The sequence below is a fragment of the Molothrus aeneus genome, chromosome 1 (assembly GCF_037042795.1).
Source record: "Molothrus aeneus isolate 106 chromosome 1, BPBGC_Maene_1.0, whole genome shotgun sequence".
In the NCBI taxonomy this organism is placed as follows: Eukaryota; Metazoa; Chordata; class Aves; order Passeriformes; family Icteridae; genus Molothrus; species Molothrus aeneus.
The window spans coordinates 145,427,862-145,446,242 of NC_089646.1; the positions used below are offsets into that span (position 1 = coordinate 145,427,862).

Genomic DNA, 18,381 nt, shown 5'->3' on the forward strand with positions numbered 1-18,381 from the left:
AAGGAATACACAGAGATTTTTCCTATCCTTAGTTTAATGAGAAAAATCATAACTCTTGTTACAAGTGCTTTCTTCCTTCCTTTCTTTTCTCTTTTTCTACAGTAATGTGTCATCTCTCAACCCAGACAGAAAATTTTTTGAAGAAATTACAATCTCTGATATAAGGCCCTATGCTAATTTCAGAGTTACTAAGTAAACAATCTAGAAAAAAACAATTTATATAGCAATATACTAACAGAAAATGCAGCAGAAAGCACCAGCATAAAAAAGTTACCTGATAGGAAATGTAATGATATTGCCAACTTCAGCTCTATTTTATTTTATTTACACATAGGGTCATGAATTCAACACAAGCATTCACACTACATATAGAGGGGATATTTCAGAATGTTTCAAATTAAGGGAGGAACATCTTCATTATTTTCAAAATCATCAGAGCTCTTCTTAACCTCAGTAACCTTCTGTGGTTGGAGCTTTATAGGTCCCTGTCCAGTTCGTTCCTTTTCTTGGATTATCTTTGTCACATCAGGGAATGAATATTTACTAGGATCCACTTCCAACTTCTCAACTTGTCCACTCCTGAGACAAGAGGGAAATAAATGGAAAAAAACATAATTTCAGTCTCAATATAAGAGAACTGTTTGAATTTATTATGTGATTCTATGGTTCTATTTTGGGTGCCTGCCTATAAACACATGGTATGAGGGTTGTTACTGAGTCCAATTAAACCAGGGTTAAGAGTTCTTGTAACTTGAGAATTGATTGCTAAATAAAAACCCTAAGTGCAAACACATGAAAGTAATGCAAAATCTCTAAGATTTTGTACAAAAGAATCCCTAGTCTCCAACTTCAAAAGTTAATTTTAGATAGCTGTAATTCCCTTTATATCAGAACATGGTGACTGCTGGTATCACAGTACAAATTCTTGACTTTTGATGTAAGATTTTTTTTTAAATCCAATTGTTTTTTATTCTTTTTTTTTCTGTTCCATTTTACACAGTTCCTTCCCACTTACTGTCTATTAATTTCCAGGTGACAGGTCCATCTTTGGAAAACAGAAATACTTGCATTTCTAGAGAAAATACAATTGTAGGAAGTTTTCTGCCTTGATCAGCTAATTTTTATGTTTTGGCAACATGAATGCTCATCATGTTTTTATTATGAAAAAAAATTAAATTATAAGAAAAGTCAGATTTTTAACACAATTTTCATATTCTATTGCTAGTAAGGATACTCTTTCAGATGACACTTAGAAATGTGTACTGGCCTCTCATTAAGGTAACCTATCGACATCACATGATGATCAAAGATTTGAAACATACTCTCTGTCTTGCAGCATTTAATCTCATTGTTTATTTCTAAGAGAGGAGCTCAATGATTAAATGAAAAAATCTAACCTGCTTTCACACAATTTGTAACTGTTTACATGAAAAAATGGCAAAATGGAAATTTAATTGTACAATTATGTTTAATTTCTTCAAATTACAATATGATTTGTACATCTTCATACTCCATTTTATACTGAGTCACAGCTCCCAGCTCAGCATTAGAAAAGACAGTGCCTCACCCTTCAGAGATGTGAGAAAATAGTTTACCCAGGAGATCAGAAAGGCTCCTTAGAAATAGAACAAACAAGGGGGAGGCAAAGTCACTGCGTGACAGAATGCATTTTATGGATGACAACACAGAAAATGAAAATTCAAATATAAAGCACAGTAAAAGATTTAAAACTGAAAATACACCATCTTTAGTTGTTAAACCAGGGGGAGTTTTGCAGGGCAGCTTCCAGATTCTGCCAGTGCTCCTCCATCAAGGCTCTGGGAGATGTGAGCAGGCATCCCAGCCCTCACTAGTGCAGGGTCCCTGTCCCACTGAAGCAGAGATGCAGAGGGGCTCACGGGAGGGCTCCTCCTCCTCTGTGCCATGCTGAGGAAAGCAGGAGCTCCGGAAGAGGCAGTCACCAGCCTAACCAGCTCTTTCAGCTCTGTGCCACTAGGTTTTTCTTGTACTAAAAGAATAATTTGATCATTTTTTTTCTGAGCAGAAAACAGCCAGAGAAGCAAGCTGCTTTAATAACCTGCATAAATCTTTTCCAAATAGCGGCATAAGCAAAAATTACTCCAAGTAGAATTTTATGGGTAATGAAAACAAATACAAGAAAAGTTTTATTTCTTTACCCTAAAAATTCTTCAATTTAAAAAGCTAGATTTTTTTTTTCTGATATTGCACTATACTATTAAATGAAAGAAAAAAGTGTTCATTTGTGGCAATGCTCTGAAAAATGTCAATCTCCCCAAAAGTAAAGGGCATTTTAGTTTCCTGTGTAATTTACAAAATGTGCTGTGACCTGGAATCACTTTATCATTAGCTGTTGGTGAGATCCCAAAGAGAGCAGACCCTTAAACTAATAATTCACCACTAAGCTGAGGCACCTCAGAAAAAGCTAAAAGCATAAACATGAGAATAAATTAGGCTCAGCTTGTGCCTCCATCACATGCTAGAAAAGAATTTCCTTAATTTGAAGTATTTCAATTAGCAGTGGTATCTCACGTTTGTTCAACAGCTCTAAAATTGTACAAATTGTGATTCATCAAAACACAATAATGGAGTTTGAATATTTTATTGCTTAGTAGCAGAATAAACTTCAGCATTCTAGAATTGAATTCACAGTGAGTGTCGTAAGTAACAATCCACATCAACAAGCTATGACAAGGTTATTGCATCAGCCATTCTCAAAATTGCAACAACACATGTAATCTCAAAATATGTTAGCAAGAGGCAACAGCTAAGACTGAGAATCAAGCACAGTGAATTTTTCCAGAAAGGAGGTGGTTTTCATGTACTTACATGAACATGATCAAACATTCTATACTTGTTTAGTAAAGCTCCCCAGTGCTATCCCAGCTACCACAATACAACAATTGGCTGACAGCAAGACTCTGCTAGGCTGAAACCAGTGTAGCTACAACACAGATCTACTGCTCTCATCATGCAATCCATGCAAAAGAGGCTGGGTATTGCTGAGGTCAAGGGTAACCACCTGAACATTTTTTAAAGAACAAGTTTTTCCTATGTAATTAACAGAATAAAACCATCTTGTTGCTGAAGCTCTTCCATGAGCAATTGTAAAACAGCTGTTATGGAAACAAAAATATTCATTGAAGGACCAGCTAGAGAACATACCTGAAAATCTCAGTGTTTGCAAACTATTTCAAGTTCAGGTCTAAAAATAGATGAAGTTCACAGTTTTTGGCACTGCTACCTGCTGCTGAGTGTTCTCTACCTAAAAAATTATGTTCAAACACTAGAGCATCACACAAAACCAAATTAAATCCTTATTTCCTCCTGACATTTTTTCCCTTTGAAAGGCTATTTCTACCTCCACACAGTTTGATTAGGCTTTTAAAGAATAAAATTAGGGACTCCACAAAAAAGAAAGTTTTGCTTAACTATAGCAGCCTGCTGAACAATCTGGTGTGTGACATACAGCATATCTGATAATTTGGTATTTCTTGATAATTTACACTTTTATTTACATAGTCTTTAATCCTCATACTTGATATTTAAATTACTTGACAGTTATATTTCCCTGTGTCAACTTCTGAATTTCAATAAAATTTAGATTGCTAGAGATTTCTCATATCTTTGATCCAGATTATATGGTTATTGACATGTGACTGAAAGTTTCCTTTCTAGTATCAGGACATAAAAATAAAGATATTTAGGAGTCACAACCAACTGCTTTGAAGAGGCACTTTTTCAAATCTTTTAACACTGTGAATGAGACAGGACAAAAATCATTATCATCCTAGACAAAGTACTAATAAATCCTTTTCTTGAATAATAAAATAGAGTGATTCCAGTATACAGAATGACATCTTATTTGAGAGCTTAGAGAAAGACAATTCTTTATTTAGGTGTGTTAAAAACTGATGGTGAACATAGGACACTTGTCATACTCTGGTCTCAACTTTTCAAATTTAATCTAAGCAAATAATTATGTTTTTTTAAGTACCTGGAAAATTAATTCCTCTTTCATTGTGTAAGAGACCTTTTAGATCTCTGTATATGTGTGTCATCTGGAATGAAGCTGTCACTGGAACCTTCAGAATCAGTGGGAAAACATGAATACTGGTAGAATCAAATGCATCTCTCAGGAACAAAACAATAGTGAAGAATAACTAAAAATTCAGTGGTAAATGTTCTGATAAAGAAAAGGCTGATGATATCTAGGCCATTCTGTTCTAAAAGACAAATATATTTCATGAATAGGATTCATCTGACTGAGAATATGTATATTACTAACGTCCATGTTTCTAAAAGTTAGACAGAAAATCAAATCCACTGTGATATTTTCAACTTCACTGTTCTATCCCATTCCTTCTTTTGAATAATCACTTCAAGATATTAAATTTTAAACTGCTCTTGTCTGCAAGCAAGAAAAATGCTCCAATTCCTGCAATATGCAAATTGACTCTGAATTTCTATATGTGGCTATAATATCATCTTATTTTCTCTCCTTTCATTGTTAAATCTGTCAGACAAACTTGAAATCCTTAAACATTTGGGAAGCATATACTGAAAACACACTTTATTCTAACAACATTTTTTCAAAGTTATAGAATGTTAAAAAACAACTTTTAAGTCCATTTCTGCCCTCAGACTTTTGTCCTTGTCCCATCTGCACAACCAAAGATAACTTCAGACTGCAGTGATCAGGAAATAACAGAAGTGTTTTCTTGAGAATGCTTTCTCCAGAAGGGCACGTTTCTTAAGCCTTCTCACCTTTATTATAGTTTAAGATTATCAGATGCCAGTGTGCAAATTAGTTTTCAAATCACTTCTGAGGAACCCCACCTTATGTTCTCCTAATTAGTCAAATGATGGAGATGTACACCCTCTACTCTGATTAGCTCCAGGCCTCTATGAGAATGCAAATGACTCCAGTACTTCAATATTAATTTGAGTAAAAAACAGTTTCAATATGTTGCTTAGTCATATCTGACTACAATTTCTGGTTAAGAAGCCAACTGAATTATAGTTCCTATGATTCCTCCTTTCCCATACAATATTACTTGCATTCTAAAAGTTCTCAATGTCTTCATGACAGATAGCAAATTTCATTACCAAAAAATATGAATTATGCAAACTATTCTGCTCTCAAAATTTGTGATCTAATCCCAGATATTTATCAAAGGCATTACATCTCAATAGAAATGATAACTCACTTGTCATTTGTGATCTTTACCACATTTACTTATCTATCATTCAGGCCACTCTTCAGATGCACTTGTCTTTCTTCACATTGAAATGTTTGTGCTTGGTATAGACACTGAGAATGTGTTTTCTGAAAGATCACATAAATCCTCTTGCAGCTCTTTAAGATCAGTTTGTCTGCAACACCATTCAGTTTTTGACCTCATCTCACCTCCCTTCCCAATCCTGAGGAAATGACTCATTTTGTTCTACTGTATTTCTCTTCCCAACACAGAGTTCTCTCCCTTCCAACCCATCACATCCCCCTGTGTAAGCTGTAGGAATCTAAGACTGGGAGAGATTTTCAGCCATTCATTCTGTGGAAAGGCAGTATTCTGACACTTCACAAGGACTGCTTCAAGAATTCAAATTAGAACTTCTCACTCCCAAATAAAGATTCTTACTCTTAGATCTACAATTTTTCCCACAAATTTTTTCTTTGCCTCTTCTCCACCAAAATGAACCAAGCTAAATCAGGTCCTTCAGTAAAACAGAGCTTTGCAGTATGTTTCATATTCAGCAACACCTGCATCTCAAGTGAGATGGCTGTAGAGAATTTTTTAAATAATCAGTATTTTATTCTTTATTTGTTAATAAGCAAAGACAAGATAAGAAATTTGTTAAAAACTAAAGACTTCTCCCAGAAAAGTAATGTTTGTTTATCACTGAAACTGCAAACCATAAACAAAGTTTTGTTAATGAGTCTCATCATTACATGTTTTCTAGCATGTCTTATCATGCTAGAAAAAGACTGGAATTAAAATCCAATACAGTAATTAAAAACATTCAAGTTTTCTCAGTCTCAATTTCAGTGTAAATTACAGGTAATTTTATATTTTTTATGTCTCTGACAATTAGTGAAATCTGGTTGAAACTGGATAACCTGTTCAAAGGCATTTATGGGCTCATCAGCTGAAAGAGGTGGACAATCCAGCAGCATATTTTTCTTTTTTTTCTCCTTAAGAATCCAGATAAAAAAAACCCAACCCAACCCAAACAAAACAAAACAAAAACTTGCCAAAAGCCAAACATTATTCACTGCCACTAAGAACTAATTCCAGTAGAATGCAAGTCAGATTTCCAACCTAACATATTACATGGTATTCTCTAGAGCATGTGCTGGCTTGCACCCAGTGCACTCCTGCATAGCTAAGAAGGGAAAAGACACTTAGGGCAGTCAGATTTGCAATGCCTGAACCACTAAGATAGAAATCACCTCTATCTTACATTCCTTATTTCAGTATAAAAGGTGTGTATAGATTAGAACTTGCTGATTAGTTTTTAATTCTGCAGAAGTTGCCACTCCATTCCTTTGCCTCTCCAAATTAAACCATTCTCTGGCTACATTTCTCAGTCTCTCTGTATATAAAGATCTACAGTAATAAAACACAAAAGCAAAAGAAGAAAACTCAAAAAATGAAAGAAAAAGGTTGTATTCCTATGAATGTTTCATTACTGGAGGAACTCAAATGTGTGTATATTTACATTTAGAGACATTTTGTGGTTTATTTTTTTCTTCTCCAACACGCTAAAGGAAGAACAGTCTAAAGCTGGAGGTATGAGACAAGGATTGGTGCCTTTATGTAACTGCTACTCTTAAGATTTCCTGTACAATTTCAGAAAAGTCAGTTTCTACCTACCTCTGAATTTCCTCTATGCAGCTATGGAGAACTCAGCTTTGGCATCTTACAGCTGAACTGTGAGGCCAGTTCCAGTAAGGAATGACACACCCAGCTACTGCATTAATAGAGGCTTTGTAAATATAATGGATGAGTCTATTATTTTTATATTAGTCTGAATATTATAGATCAGTATAATTCCTTCCACAGAAACTTGCCTCTTTGAAGGCTCCACATACAATTTTGTATACAGTCACAGAAGAAATCTCTCATACATGGCAGAAGTAATGACAGTATCATCATGTAATCTAGCTAACAAGAGTTAAAGAGATTTAAAGCTCTGCATTACAGTTTGGCAGATTATATGTCTGACAGCATTTAGCTAAGACATCTGTAGCTGTCAAGTATAATCACTGTAATGAATGTTCTTCTGTAATCTAAGAGACAACAATTCAGCAAAATTTTAACATCTGGCTAGTCAGCGACTTTTCAGCTAAACAGGTCAAAACATACTATTTTTAGAAAGAACTGTAATTCAAAGACTCTTTTCCTACTTCTACTTTTGTGGTATATATTCCTGTAATATTTTAGCCCTCAAAATCTGCAGAAAGCATAATATTAAAACTGCACAGAAATCAAACACAAATTTTTGGAGTTTCACTATGCCACAGAATATCTTTAGTTCATCAGCTGGCAGGAAAGGGCACCAATTCACATTATTGCCTCCATGCTCCCATTATTATTTTAATGTTTACTATACAGCCAAAACTAAAGGCAGAGGGTTCTAATGAAATTCATTTTCCTAATCCACAAGTTGTTTCTTTAACTTATTTTCTTGTAATGCATTTAAAGATTTAGCTGCATTTCTGTGGAAAAGCACCATTCTTTTTGCAAAGAAAAGTCATAGAATAGACTCACAGAATGATTTGGTTTCGAAGGGAAATTCACAGGTCATCCAGTCCAACCCCTCTGCAATGAGCAAGGCACATCCTCAAGTAAATCAGGTAGCTCAGAGTCCCATTCAACCTGACCCTGAATGTTTACAGGGGTGGGGCATCCATCACCTCTCTTGGCAGCTGGTGCCAGTGTTTCACCACCCTCATAAGACAACAATTCTTTCTTATATATTTCCCCTCTTTTACTTTAAAACAATTATGCCTTGAAACCTGTCCCCATCTTCTTTACAAGATTCTTTTTATTGTGAAAGGCTGCTAGAATATCTCACTGGAGCCTTATCTTCCAGACTGAAGAACACAGACTCTCTCAGCCTTTCCTCATATGAGAGGTGCTCCAGCCCTCTGATAATTTTTGTGGCCTTCCTCTGGACTGGCTCCAGCAGATCCATGTCTTTCCTGTACTAAGGATCCCAGAGCTGGATGCAGAACTCCAGATGGGGTCTTGGTAGAGCAGAGCAGAGAGGGAGAATCCCCTGGAACATGGCTGGCTTTTTGGCCTGCAAGTGCACACTGCCTGCTCATGTCCAGTTTTTCATTCACCAGTATCCTCAAGTTCTTTTCAGGGCTGCTCTCAATCCCTTCTGTTCTCAGTATTTATTTATACCAGGGGCTGTCCTGGTCCATGTACATCACCTTGCATTTCTAGTGAATTGGGACATATTGCAAAAGTAGTTGATGTTTTTATACTCCATTAACCAGAGCAGAGCTGATTAAATATATTTGACCTTGTCAAATCCCATGACATTCATGTGAACCCACTCTTGTCCACATCCCTTTGGATGGCATCCCACTTTCTGGCATGTGAACTGCACCACCCAGCTTGGAGTCACCCACAAACTTGCTGAGAGTGTGCTTGACATGGAAATGTACTGATCCCAGTATGGGCCCCTGAGGGACGCCACTTGTCACTGATCTCCATCCAGAGACTGAGTCATTGCCAACTCCCCTCTGGACACAACCATCCTACCAATAACTGATGGAATTGGTCCATCCATCACATCCACATCTTACCAAGTTAGAGAGAAGGATGCTGGTGGGTACCATGACCAAGGCCTTACAGAAGTAGCTGTTCTCTTGTTCACTGATACAGCCATTGGATCACAGAAGGCCACTTCGTTGGCCTTGCCCTTGGTGGAGCTGCGCTGGCTGTCCTGAACCACCCCTCTGTCCTCTGTGTGCCTCAGCATAGCTTCTAGGAGGATCTGTTCCATGATTCCCAGGCAGAGTAGAAACCCCAATGGTGAGGATGATATTCTGTCAGCTTACAAGTTCCTAGCATCCTTCTTTCTACTCTTTTTAAAAATGGGTGCAATATTTCCATTTTTCCAGTCACCAGGGACTTCACTTGATTTCCATGACTTTGCAAGTATAATGGAGAGTAAGTATCCTCCACTTGACCTAGGCCTTCTAAAAATATTTTAAATATTCTGTAATCAGAGTAATGCACTGTTGTAATGACTGCTGCTTAAGGAAAGGGTACAGTCCTTGGGGTTCACTAGTAACCTCAACAAATTCTTGCAGGCACCCTCTCATCGTCTCATAAGACAGATCATCAAGAAAAGAAGTTAATGACTGATTTTTCTTAGAATTTCAGAAATAAGAAATTAACAGTAGAATTAATTATAACTGACTCTTGTAGAACCATTTTGCCAGTGTCCTAAATATTGAGACCAAGAACAGCCACGATCCAAAATGCCATTTTTTACTAACTGCTTAGCCTTTTTAACAAGATTCAACACAATGAAATCAAACAAGGAAACAAGTGCAACACTTCAAATATAAATGAATAAACAGCTTAAGGGACTTTGCTGTTACAGTATCTTATTCTGGAATGAATACCATTGGCTATAGCAGAAGGAAAAGGAAAGATTAAAACATGTATCATGGTATTTGTACTTAGGCCAAGTGTTTGTTAAACCCCACTGTCTATCTACAGCAGCACTTGCTAAGGGTAAAAACAGAAAATAGTGCATCACTGATATTCACTTGCTTTGGGCAGTCATTAAATACAAGATTTCAAGAGCTGGAGTTGACATCACATTTAATAGGATGGATCTGTGTTACAAAACCTTGCAGAATTGGTTTTTGAACCGATTTACAAGAGCAGTAGATCAACCTGTATAACAGTAAGAAAATACATTCATGAGAGAGATTCAAAATAATTGCTTTCTATAAGGTTTCCAGAGTTGGGTTCCATAGCAAGGAGCTCTGCAAAGGTGATTTTGTTTTAGTATATACCAGTTAAAAACCTGAATGAGGTGATGGAAAAAAAACTGATAGGCAAAAATAAGTGGATTTTTGGTTCTGCTATTGAAGGAGATCATAAGAAAGAGCACCAGACAGGTTATTAATCTAAAGATTAATTTTAGACATACTTTTACTCTACACTGATCAGTATTTTCATATTTTCAACAATAACATAAAAGAAGTACATAGTCTGGCATGTGAATAACACACTGATATAAATAAAACTGATGCAGAGGATAAAAAGGAATTACCTTCTTGTGGTTTTTTGCTGTGTATTGCAGTCAGAATGTTTAATTGAAGCTGAAACTTTTTGCTTAGCCAGGATTATTTCTTTAGCCTAAAATAAAAATAGACAAAACATAATTCTCATAAAAGTTGACACTTTTTCTTGCAAGCATTTAAATAATCTTTCAAAATAGAAAATTGTGAGTGTCTGCATAAATTTTCTCTTGTGACATTTACTCTTTCTGTTAAATTTTAACACTTCACTCAGCATGAAACACATACATAAGGCAAGTTAAACCAAATTATCTGAATGGAAATATAGTCAAACATTTATAAAACTATACATAAAAGAGTCTTTAAATACATACATCTACTTGTGTTTAAATATATACCATCTCGGTCAGCACCATGTTCATAATGCACATTACTGATTGCACTTTAGTTCTGGTGTCCAAGTACTTGTTCTGACATTTTTATTAAAAAATCAGCTGCAGTCTGGACTTCTCCTCACTCAAATGACAAGTGACCACAAACTCCCTCAGCTCCTTTGGCTAAAACAGAAACTTAGGTTCAAAGTCCAGAGGAATTCCCCTTCTCAAAGAAAATACATCCACCATGATTTTTTGGAAGATGTATTATTGACAAAAGGTATCTCATTGCAAAAGGATCTCTTTCCCTTCATAACAAGAGCATGGGAGAGGGATCCCTTAAGCATCTGAAAGGAGGAAGAACAGGAACGTGTTCTTCAAAAACTCAAATAGTTCATGTTATTGAGTGTTTCATAGTCCAATTGATTTGAGAGCAGTCTGTTCCAGAAGCCCAGTGAATTCAGTCTCCACTCTGAACCCCAAATTATATAAAGAAAGATTCTGTAGCTTCAGTCATCTGGTTCTGGAAATCAGTGAAATACAGAAAATCTTTCCAGATTATGGAAATATTCCAGAATATTCCAAAATATTTCCAGATTCTGGAAATCTGGAAATACAGAACCCTGTGGTTCTGTATATGCTCTGATGAAGGAAATAAAGCCTTGTTTCTTCCTACCTTCCCTCTTTTAAAGTATTCTTTTTTTTTAACAGAAATTCATTCTGCTGACCCCCTTGAGACTTCTGCTTCTAACTTAGTCCTCAGAGCACACCATCAAGGATGGTGGAGAAAGATGCTGATTCTGCACTCCTAAGAAAATACATCCTTGACAAGAACTGACCTTGGAACTTAGGGAAGGGTTAGGATTTGCCTACTTTGGGCTCAGTGGTAAGATAACAGTGTGAAATTTGAAGCCTGTGGTATATAAGAAAATGGACTAAATTAATATAATGAAGCTTTCTGAAAGTTATTCTATTATACTAATATTTATGATTCTAATACTATAATTTCTAATATTTACATTTTTGTGTACAGTTTTGGGCACCACAATATATGAAAAAGACATGAAGCTATGAGAGACCATCCAAAGGAGGCCACGAGGATGATGAAGGGTCAGGAGGAGAAGCCGCATGTGGAGTGGCTGAAGTCACTTGGTCTCTTCAGTCTGGAGGAGATGGAGGGGAAGCTTCATTGAGGTCTTCAGCATCCTCAAGAGATGAAGAGGACAGGCAGGCACTGATCTCTTCTCTCAGGTGACCAGTGACAGGACCCAAGGGAATGCCTGGAATTGTGTCAAGGAAGGTTTATTAGGAAAAGGTTCTTCACCCAGAGGGTGTGGTGTTTGGACAGTGGAGCAGGCTCCCCAGGGAAGTGGTCACAGAAACCTGAAAGAGTTCAAGAAGCACTTTGACAATGCTCTCAGGCACATGATGTGACTCTTGGGGTGTCCTGTGCAGGGCCAAGAGTTGGATTTGATGATCCTGATGGGTTCCATCCAACCCAGCATATCCTATGATTCTATGATTAATTAGAAAACAGAAAATGCATCCCTTTTAAGATCATTATCAAAGGATTCTAAATAGAGATGTTTTTCAAAAAATCTGGAGTATATTTGAGAAAACAGAAGGAATATGCAAAAGCCATATTTTTATTCATATTTTCAGTCCATCTTTTTTTTCCTACAATGGCTTTCTTATTCTACAATGGGAATTTCTCTGAGTAAACATATTTTCCCTGAAACACATTTATGCTGAAGGATTATTAGATTTCTAGGGTTCCAGAGCTGTGTCTCCACATGCCTTTGATGGTAATTAAATATTACCACATTTACCATACCTAGATAAGTAAGAATTATATAAAGTAATTCTATCAAATAAAACTGACATGCATAATACACACTACTCCTATTTTTAGATTAATTAAGTAATCTAACTCTCATTGATCTTTAAATTTCTAATCTCTTTTGAAATCCCAGGCCATAAAAAGCTGTCAGCATTCATTTGTGGCTGGTAATATAATAAAGAATTAATCAAAAGTCCAAATTTTACTCTCTGACTCACTAAACTAAGAAAAAGAAAGTTTTAAAACATGACAGAGAATGTCTCAGAACCCTAAATAAAACCTGCTTGTTAATAACACTGGGATTTGATGCTTTTATAGAGGCAGTAATTAAAATGCTGGTGTAATCTACTGATGACATTTTATGAAATCGTTTATTTAATATGCCAATTTTAGTCAAATTCTATTAAAGAATCTCCCAGTTTTTCATTTGTCTGCATCATCTGCAAAGATGACGCTGCCAGAGCATAGAGGTTCAAAATCAGAGAAGCTTCATGTCACAAATATTTTTCCCAGAACACAAGGCATGTACAATGTAGTCACTGTCCACACCTTACTCATGTAAAATCTCCATACACAGGATTATTGCAGTATAAACACTACACTTTAAAAGTGTCACTATATTATTTCACTGAACATTGTGTCCTTCAGTTTCTTTTGAACACCTTCCAAAAATGTTGGTAAATGCTGCCTTAGAAAGGCACCCATTCTGAGGTGATTTGTTGTGTAGCAAGTAATACGGTTAAAAATATGTTCCCAGAAATGAATGTGAAAATTATTCCTTTCTTTTACTTCATGTGGAATTTACTATCTCCAACATCTGTGATGTGACAAGCTCATCAGAGAGGCAAGGAAAGAGGTTTTGGTTTTGTTTTTAAAGACTAGGGAACTGTAAACTGGCTGGAAGATGAATGGTGAAAGGTTTATTAACCTGATCAGAATCTCAGTAAAACAAGTGAAAACTACTTAGGATTCGGATAGATTTCTATTGTGTTACTGAGAAGAGAGAGATATTTTTAGGATACAATTGCATGAAGCTTATTATAGAAGACTATTTTTAGATTAGTGGACAACATTTCAGTTATATAAGGAATGTACTAGGCTGTTAATCTAGCTGCAAAAAAAATATTATTTTGATAACTGTTTTTCAGAAACAAAAACGATAAAATACAGTGTAATATAGTCATTAAGCTTGTCTTGTCACTGATACAGCCTGAAAGAAATTGAATGTATTCTGGTCTTCCTATTTAACTTACTAAGAGGAATTCCCATTAAGTTGCTGATCTTAAACCAGTATTCTCAAGCATTGATAAAATCAGCCACAATATTCTGCAAGAAAAATATCTATTGGCCTTCCTGTTGTCAATCATTATTCATTTACCTTTCTTCCTAGATTACATCCCATTAATCATAATGATAAAATTTGTATGGTTTGAGATCATCTGAAGAGGATCTGTGCCCCAAAAATTTCAAATGAGCACTCTATTTCAGTTCTAGGGGAAGAGAACAGATTCTGTGACTGTAAAAAGAACAGTGAACAATAGCTTAGTACCCTTTACATGCAATTGCAGTGAAGTAACACAGATCCATCTTTGGTCAGCAAATCCATGAAGTTCACAGGATCACAGAATGCTGGAGGTCATCTAGTCCAAGCCCCCTGCTCAAGCCACTTGAGCCAGTTGCCCAGGACCACGTCCAGATGGCTTTAGAACATCTCTGGGGATGGAGGATTCACAACTTCCCTGGGTGACCTGTGCAGACACCTGGTCACCCTCACAGTCAGAGTCTCCTGGTCTTCAGAGGTGACTCCTGCAGTTCAGTCTGTGCCCACTGTCTCTGGTGCTGTCACTGGGCACCACTGAAAAGAGCCTGGCTCTGACTCTTTGCACCTTTCCTTTGGGTATTTCTGTGTATTGTTAAGATCCCCTTGAGCTTTCTCTCCTCCAGGCTGGACAGTCACAGCTCTCTCAGCCTTTCCTCACAGGAAAGGTGCTCCAGTTCCTTGATCATCTTTGTGGCCCTTTGCTGGATTCTCTCCAGCAGATCCATGTCTCTCTTGCACTGGGGAGCCCAGCACTCCATGTGTCTCTCATCAATGCTGAACAAGGGGAAGGATGGCCCCTCTCCACCAATGCTCCTAAGCTGCTCAGGACACAGCTGGTGCTCTTTGACAGAAGAGGGTGTTGCTGGCTCATGTTTAACTACATGGCAACCAAGACTCCCAGGTGCTTTTCTGCAAAGCTGCTTCCCAGAATCCACTGACAAGGACACCATGCAGCATTCCATTCATGCAGCCCCTGCTGTGTCCAAGCTACTCAAGCAGTTTTAACCAAACCAAGTCCAAGCTGAGAACATCTACCCAGTTATTCTATACTGCTTTTCTCTCCTCATGTTTTACAAATATCTGAGAATCATGTATTCTGAGATGAAGTATGCTCCAGAGCCTCAGGCTAGGCAAAATATGTAGGTGTAGCTAAAATATCAAGGTAGGTTAAATATAAAGTTAATAATGGAATAAAGGCAGTTCTCAATCACAGTATGAAGAAAGAATATTCATTTTGCTGATTTAGGTATGATTTTATGGGTAGGCAGCAGAAACACTTGGAAATATTTACATTTTCTAAGGCATTGATCATCCACAAAGGGACTAGCAAGATGTATGAGTAATAAAAGCAGAGTATGGGACAGAAAACTGCAAAGACAAGTAACTATTAAATAAAAATAAATCATATACATTCGAAAATTAGACTAGTCAAAATGAATATCAAGGCTTCATTTTCAAACAAATTTATGGAAACATAAATTCTCATTTGAGTGAATTTTGAACATTCAGAAAACATCTACCTTAACCAAGTAAGTACAATTTTCAGTATTTTTACAGTTTTTGGCAAAAATGCATTTTTGATTCTAGAGGGATAGTTTGTGATTTGATGAGGGGCTGTCCTCATAGGGATAGACAGATGGTATGGGACAGGAGTGTAGAAGGGAACATAGAAGGTAATAACCACAAAAGTTAGAGCTAGCCAACAGTTAGAGCTACTACATGCATAGTCTTATCAGACTCAAATCAGAGCACAAAGAGAAAATAATGACCTCATATAGCAGGTGAAGCTATTTCAGCTAAATAGCCTCTTCCTTCAGAAGGAGGAAATTGCTGCATTTGATATACTCTGGTGGACTCACACATATCCCCTGCCCTTACACACCAGAGAAATTTCCTAAAGGCCAGAATGGTAAGGCTAGAGCACCAAGAGATCGTTTTTTTACTATAACTATCCTAGGGAAGGATTACCAAAAGCCAGAAGTATAAGATGTCCTACAGGGGCCTTAAAAGCAACCCAAGCCTCCCAAGGCAACAGCAGAAGAAGCTGCAATTAATTAATTTCTCCCTCAGCATCCAGAACCCCACCATACAATCCAATCTCATCTCTGGAACTCCACCTCCCTAGAACTTCCAGCTCCCTGTCTGCTCCAAGCAATTTCAGTGGAAACACCATGTTGCCACAACTTTCTTGCTCTATGCTCAGAGTAGTTTGTACAGCTGGTCAGGGGATCCTTTCCAGCCAGGCAGAGCATGAAGGGAAAATGAATTAAGCAACTCTTTTTCCAAACACATGAGAAATGAGAGCAGTGCATCATCCCTTTATTTGAACAAATATGTAACCTTCATACATATGTGTGTGACACAAATTTTGATAAACTGATTTGTTCTTATTATTTTACAAGTAGAAAAAGGAAGTAGGCACGTGTTTATTTTCCTTATTTAAAAAACCTATCATCTTAGACATTTGCATAATACTGCATGTTTTGCATAGTCTCTTTTAGCACATAAAAAGCTGATCTTGTTTAAAGTAAAGGAAATACAAATTTCTATTAATACTGATTTTCATTATGCTCCTTTAGAGGGATTTTAAATACTAAGGCTTGGCTCTGCAATTAAATAGCCTTTATGCAAAGTTCCTTTTTTTGGGAAATAAGCCCTGATGGGAAAGGCAAGACAGCATATCTTTAGCAAGCCAGATGTTACCTGTAACTCAGAGACACTCCCAAAGTACTCACAACATTTAAGGACCTTTGTGTGATGTCTCCTGTTTTACATACCTTTGGCATGGTGACAACTAAATGGCCAGTTGTTTGTGATCTTTTAGCAGAGCTGCTGTCTGGCTTCACTTCCTCAGGGAGCACAAGCTGAAAAGGCTACCAAACAAAATGGAATTGAAGTATATCATGCTAAAATATTTTTTTCTTTCTTTTACATGGACAAAACAAATACAAAGCCACCACTATCACATCCTTTGATTTTAAGGACACTGCAGGTCTAAATGCTTTCACTTTATGTATGGTATCACTAAACCTAATAAATTATGCTAAATAGCTTTTGCTTACAAGTAGAGTCAGATGTATGTTCCTGAATTGCTGCCATTTCTGAAGTGGCATTTCTAAAGAAGGTTATAAATGATGCTTGACTTATATTAGCAATTAAATGAGAAAGATTATCCCGTCTATTTCAACATAAATCAATTCTCAAGTTTTGTTTATGCAGTTGGCTCAGTTAAAAATAGGGATTTTGGTTTAACGTGGAAGTACTTGGAATTTTTTTTCTAAAATGATGATAAAATTAAAACCACCAAGAAAAGAGAAAACTGGAATGACATTTTAAATGCCCTTCCAAAAGAATATACATCCATTGGTTTCTGTCAGCTATAAATTCCATATTGTGAAATTGCTAAATTCTAGCCTAGGGCAACCAGGAAGCTCTCTTCTAAGTGAATTATGGTACACTGTGTGGGGAGAATAAGAGAGGAGAGAAAGAAAGTGAAATTTTATTTCAGGCTTTGTACATCATCTGGTTAGGACTTCAACAGTTTATGTGTGGTTCAAAATAATGCTGGTATTGAAAGAACATTCTCTCTGCATAGATGCAAATGATTGGTAACTTAGAGAAGTCAGATCCAGAGTCCACTGAATAACTATGGCAAACATTAACTCTTGATTTTAAATGAATGTATAAGAAATCACAAACCTTTCCCTTCACCAGTACTCGTATGTAAGTTGGCTGCACATCAACATCAAGTAAAGAAGTGTCCAAATGTCTTCAGAATGAAATATAAATAAATGAATCAATCTATAATAGACCATATAGCTCTTTCAAAATTTCACAGTTTCTAAAGCACAAGCTTAAATTTCAGTTATTAAATTTTCCAAAATACTATTAGGATTTAAAGTTTTGGGGAAAAACAACCCATGATCTTCTTGTGAATGTCACTTATAATAATGTCTAAATTCTATCAAGTCCATGACATTTGCTATTGTATAACTGCAAGAATTCAAAATCCTTTATTAAAACAAAAAGGTCTTTCATCTGTTAGTTCAGTTCTTTACATTAATATGAAAATTAATCTACATACTATTTAAAATTGTGAAAATAATTTGCTACTTTTCCTTCTGAAGGTTTTACTACTAAAATTATAACAGATTCCCCAAAAAATTCCCCTTTTTTGTACAGAATTTGCTGGAAAACAATGAACAGATATACCTTCTATTCCCAGAAAACAGTAATTTTAAATCTTTCAAAAAAATTTGTGGCCTGTAAAAGCTCCACTTTTACATCTGCTCTTCCCTGTGTGATACCTGATGTGACTCATGGGAATGCACAAGTATTTCCCATTTCCCTTCTTTTAGAACATTACTTTGCAGGTGAATTTTTCAAATGTTTAAGTCTGCCTTTCTTACAAGTGAGCACAAACTATTAAAATATGGACTACCCAGGGTCCCAAAGTGTTCAAGAAATGACTGTACATGGCACTTAGTGCTGTGGGGTAGTTGGCTAGGTCATGATGAGTCAAAGGCTGGACTTAATGACCTTGAAGGTC

The 18,381-nt window shown here is 36.4% G+C and overlaps 1 protein-coding gene across 4 annotated transcripts in view; it reads right to left on the reverse strand.

Annotated features, from left to right (window-relative positions):
* Positions 1-290: 290 nt before the first annotated feature.
* DNAAF11 (dynein axonemal assembly factor 11) overlaps positions 291-18,381 on the reverse strand; it is a 35,683-nt gene continuing 17,592 nt past the window's right edge. For 3 of the 4 annotated variants that reach the window (XM_066566589.1, XM_066566560.1, XM_066566570.1), the window contains 4 exons: positions 17,532-17,601; positions 16,610-16,705; positions 10,330-10,415; positions 291-579 (listed from right to left, as the gene is read on the reverse strand). In XM_066566589.1, coding sequence (XP_066422686.1) covers positions 393-579; positions 10,330-10,415; positions 16,610-16,705; positions 17,532-17,601 — 439 coding nt within the window. In that variant the 3' untranslated portion in view covers positions 291-392. Of the gene's footprint in view, positions 580-1,277; positions 2,009-10,329; positions 10,416-16,609; positions 16,706-17,531; positions 17,602-18,381 lie in introns of those variants that run through there. The other variant, XM_066566580.1, reaches the window with a different exon arrangement.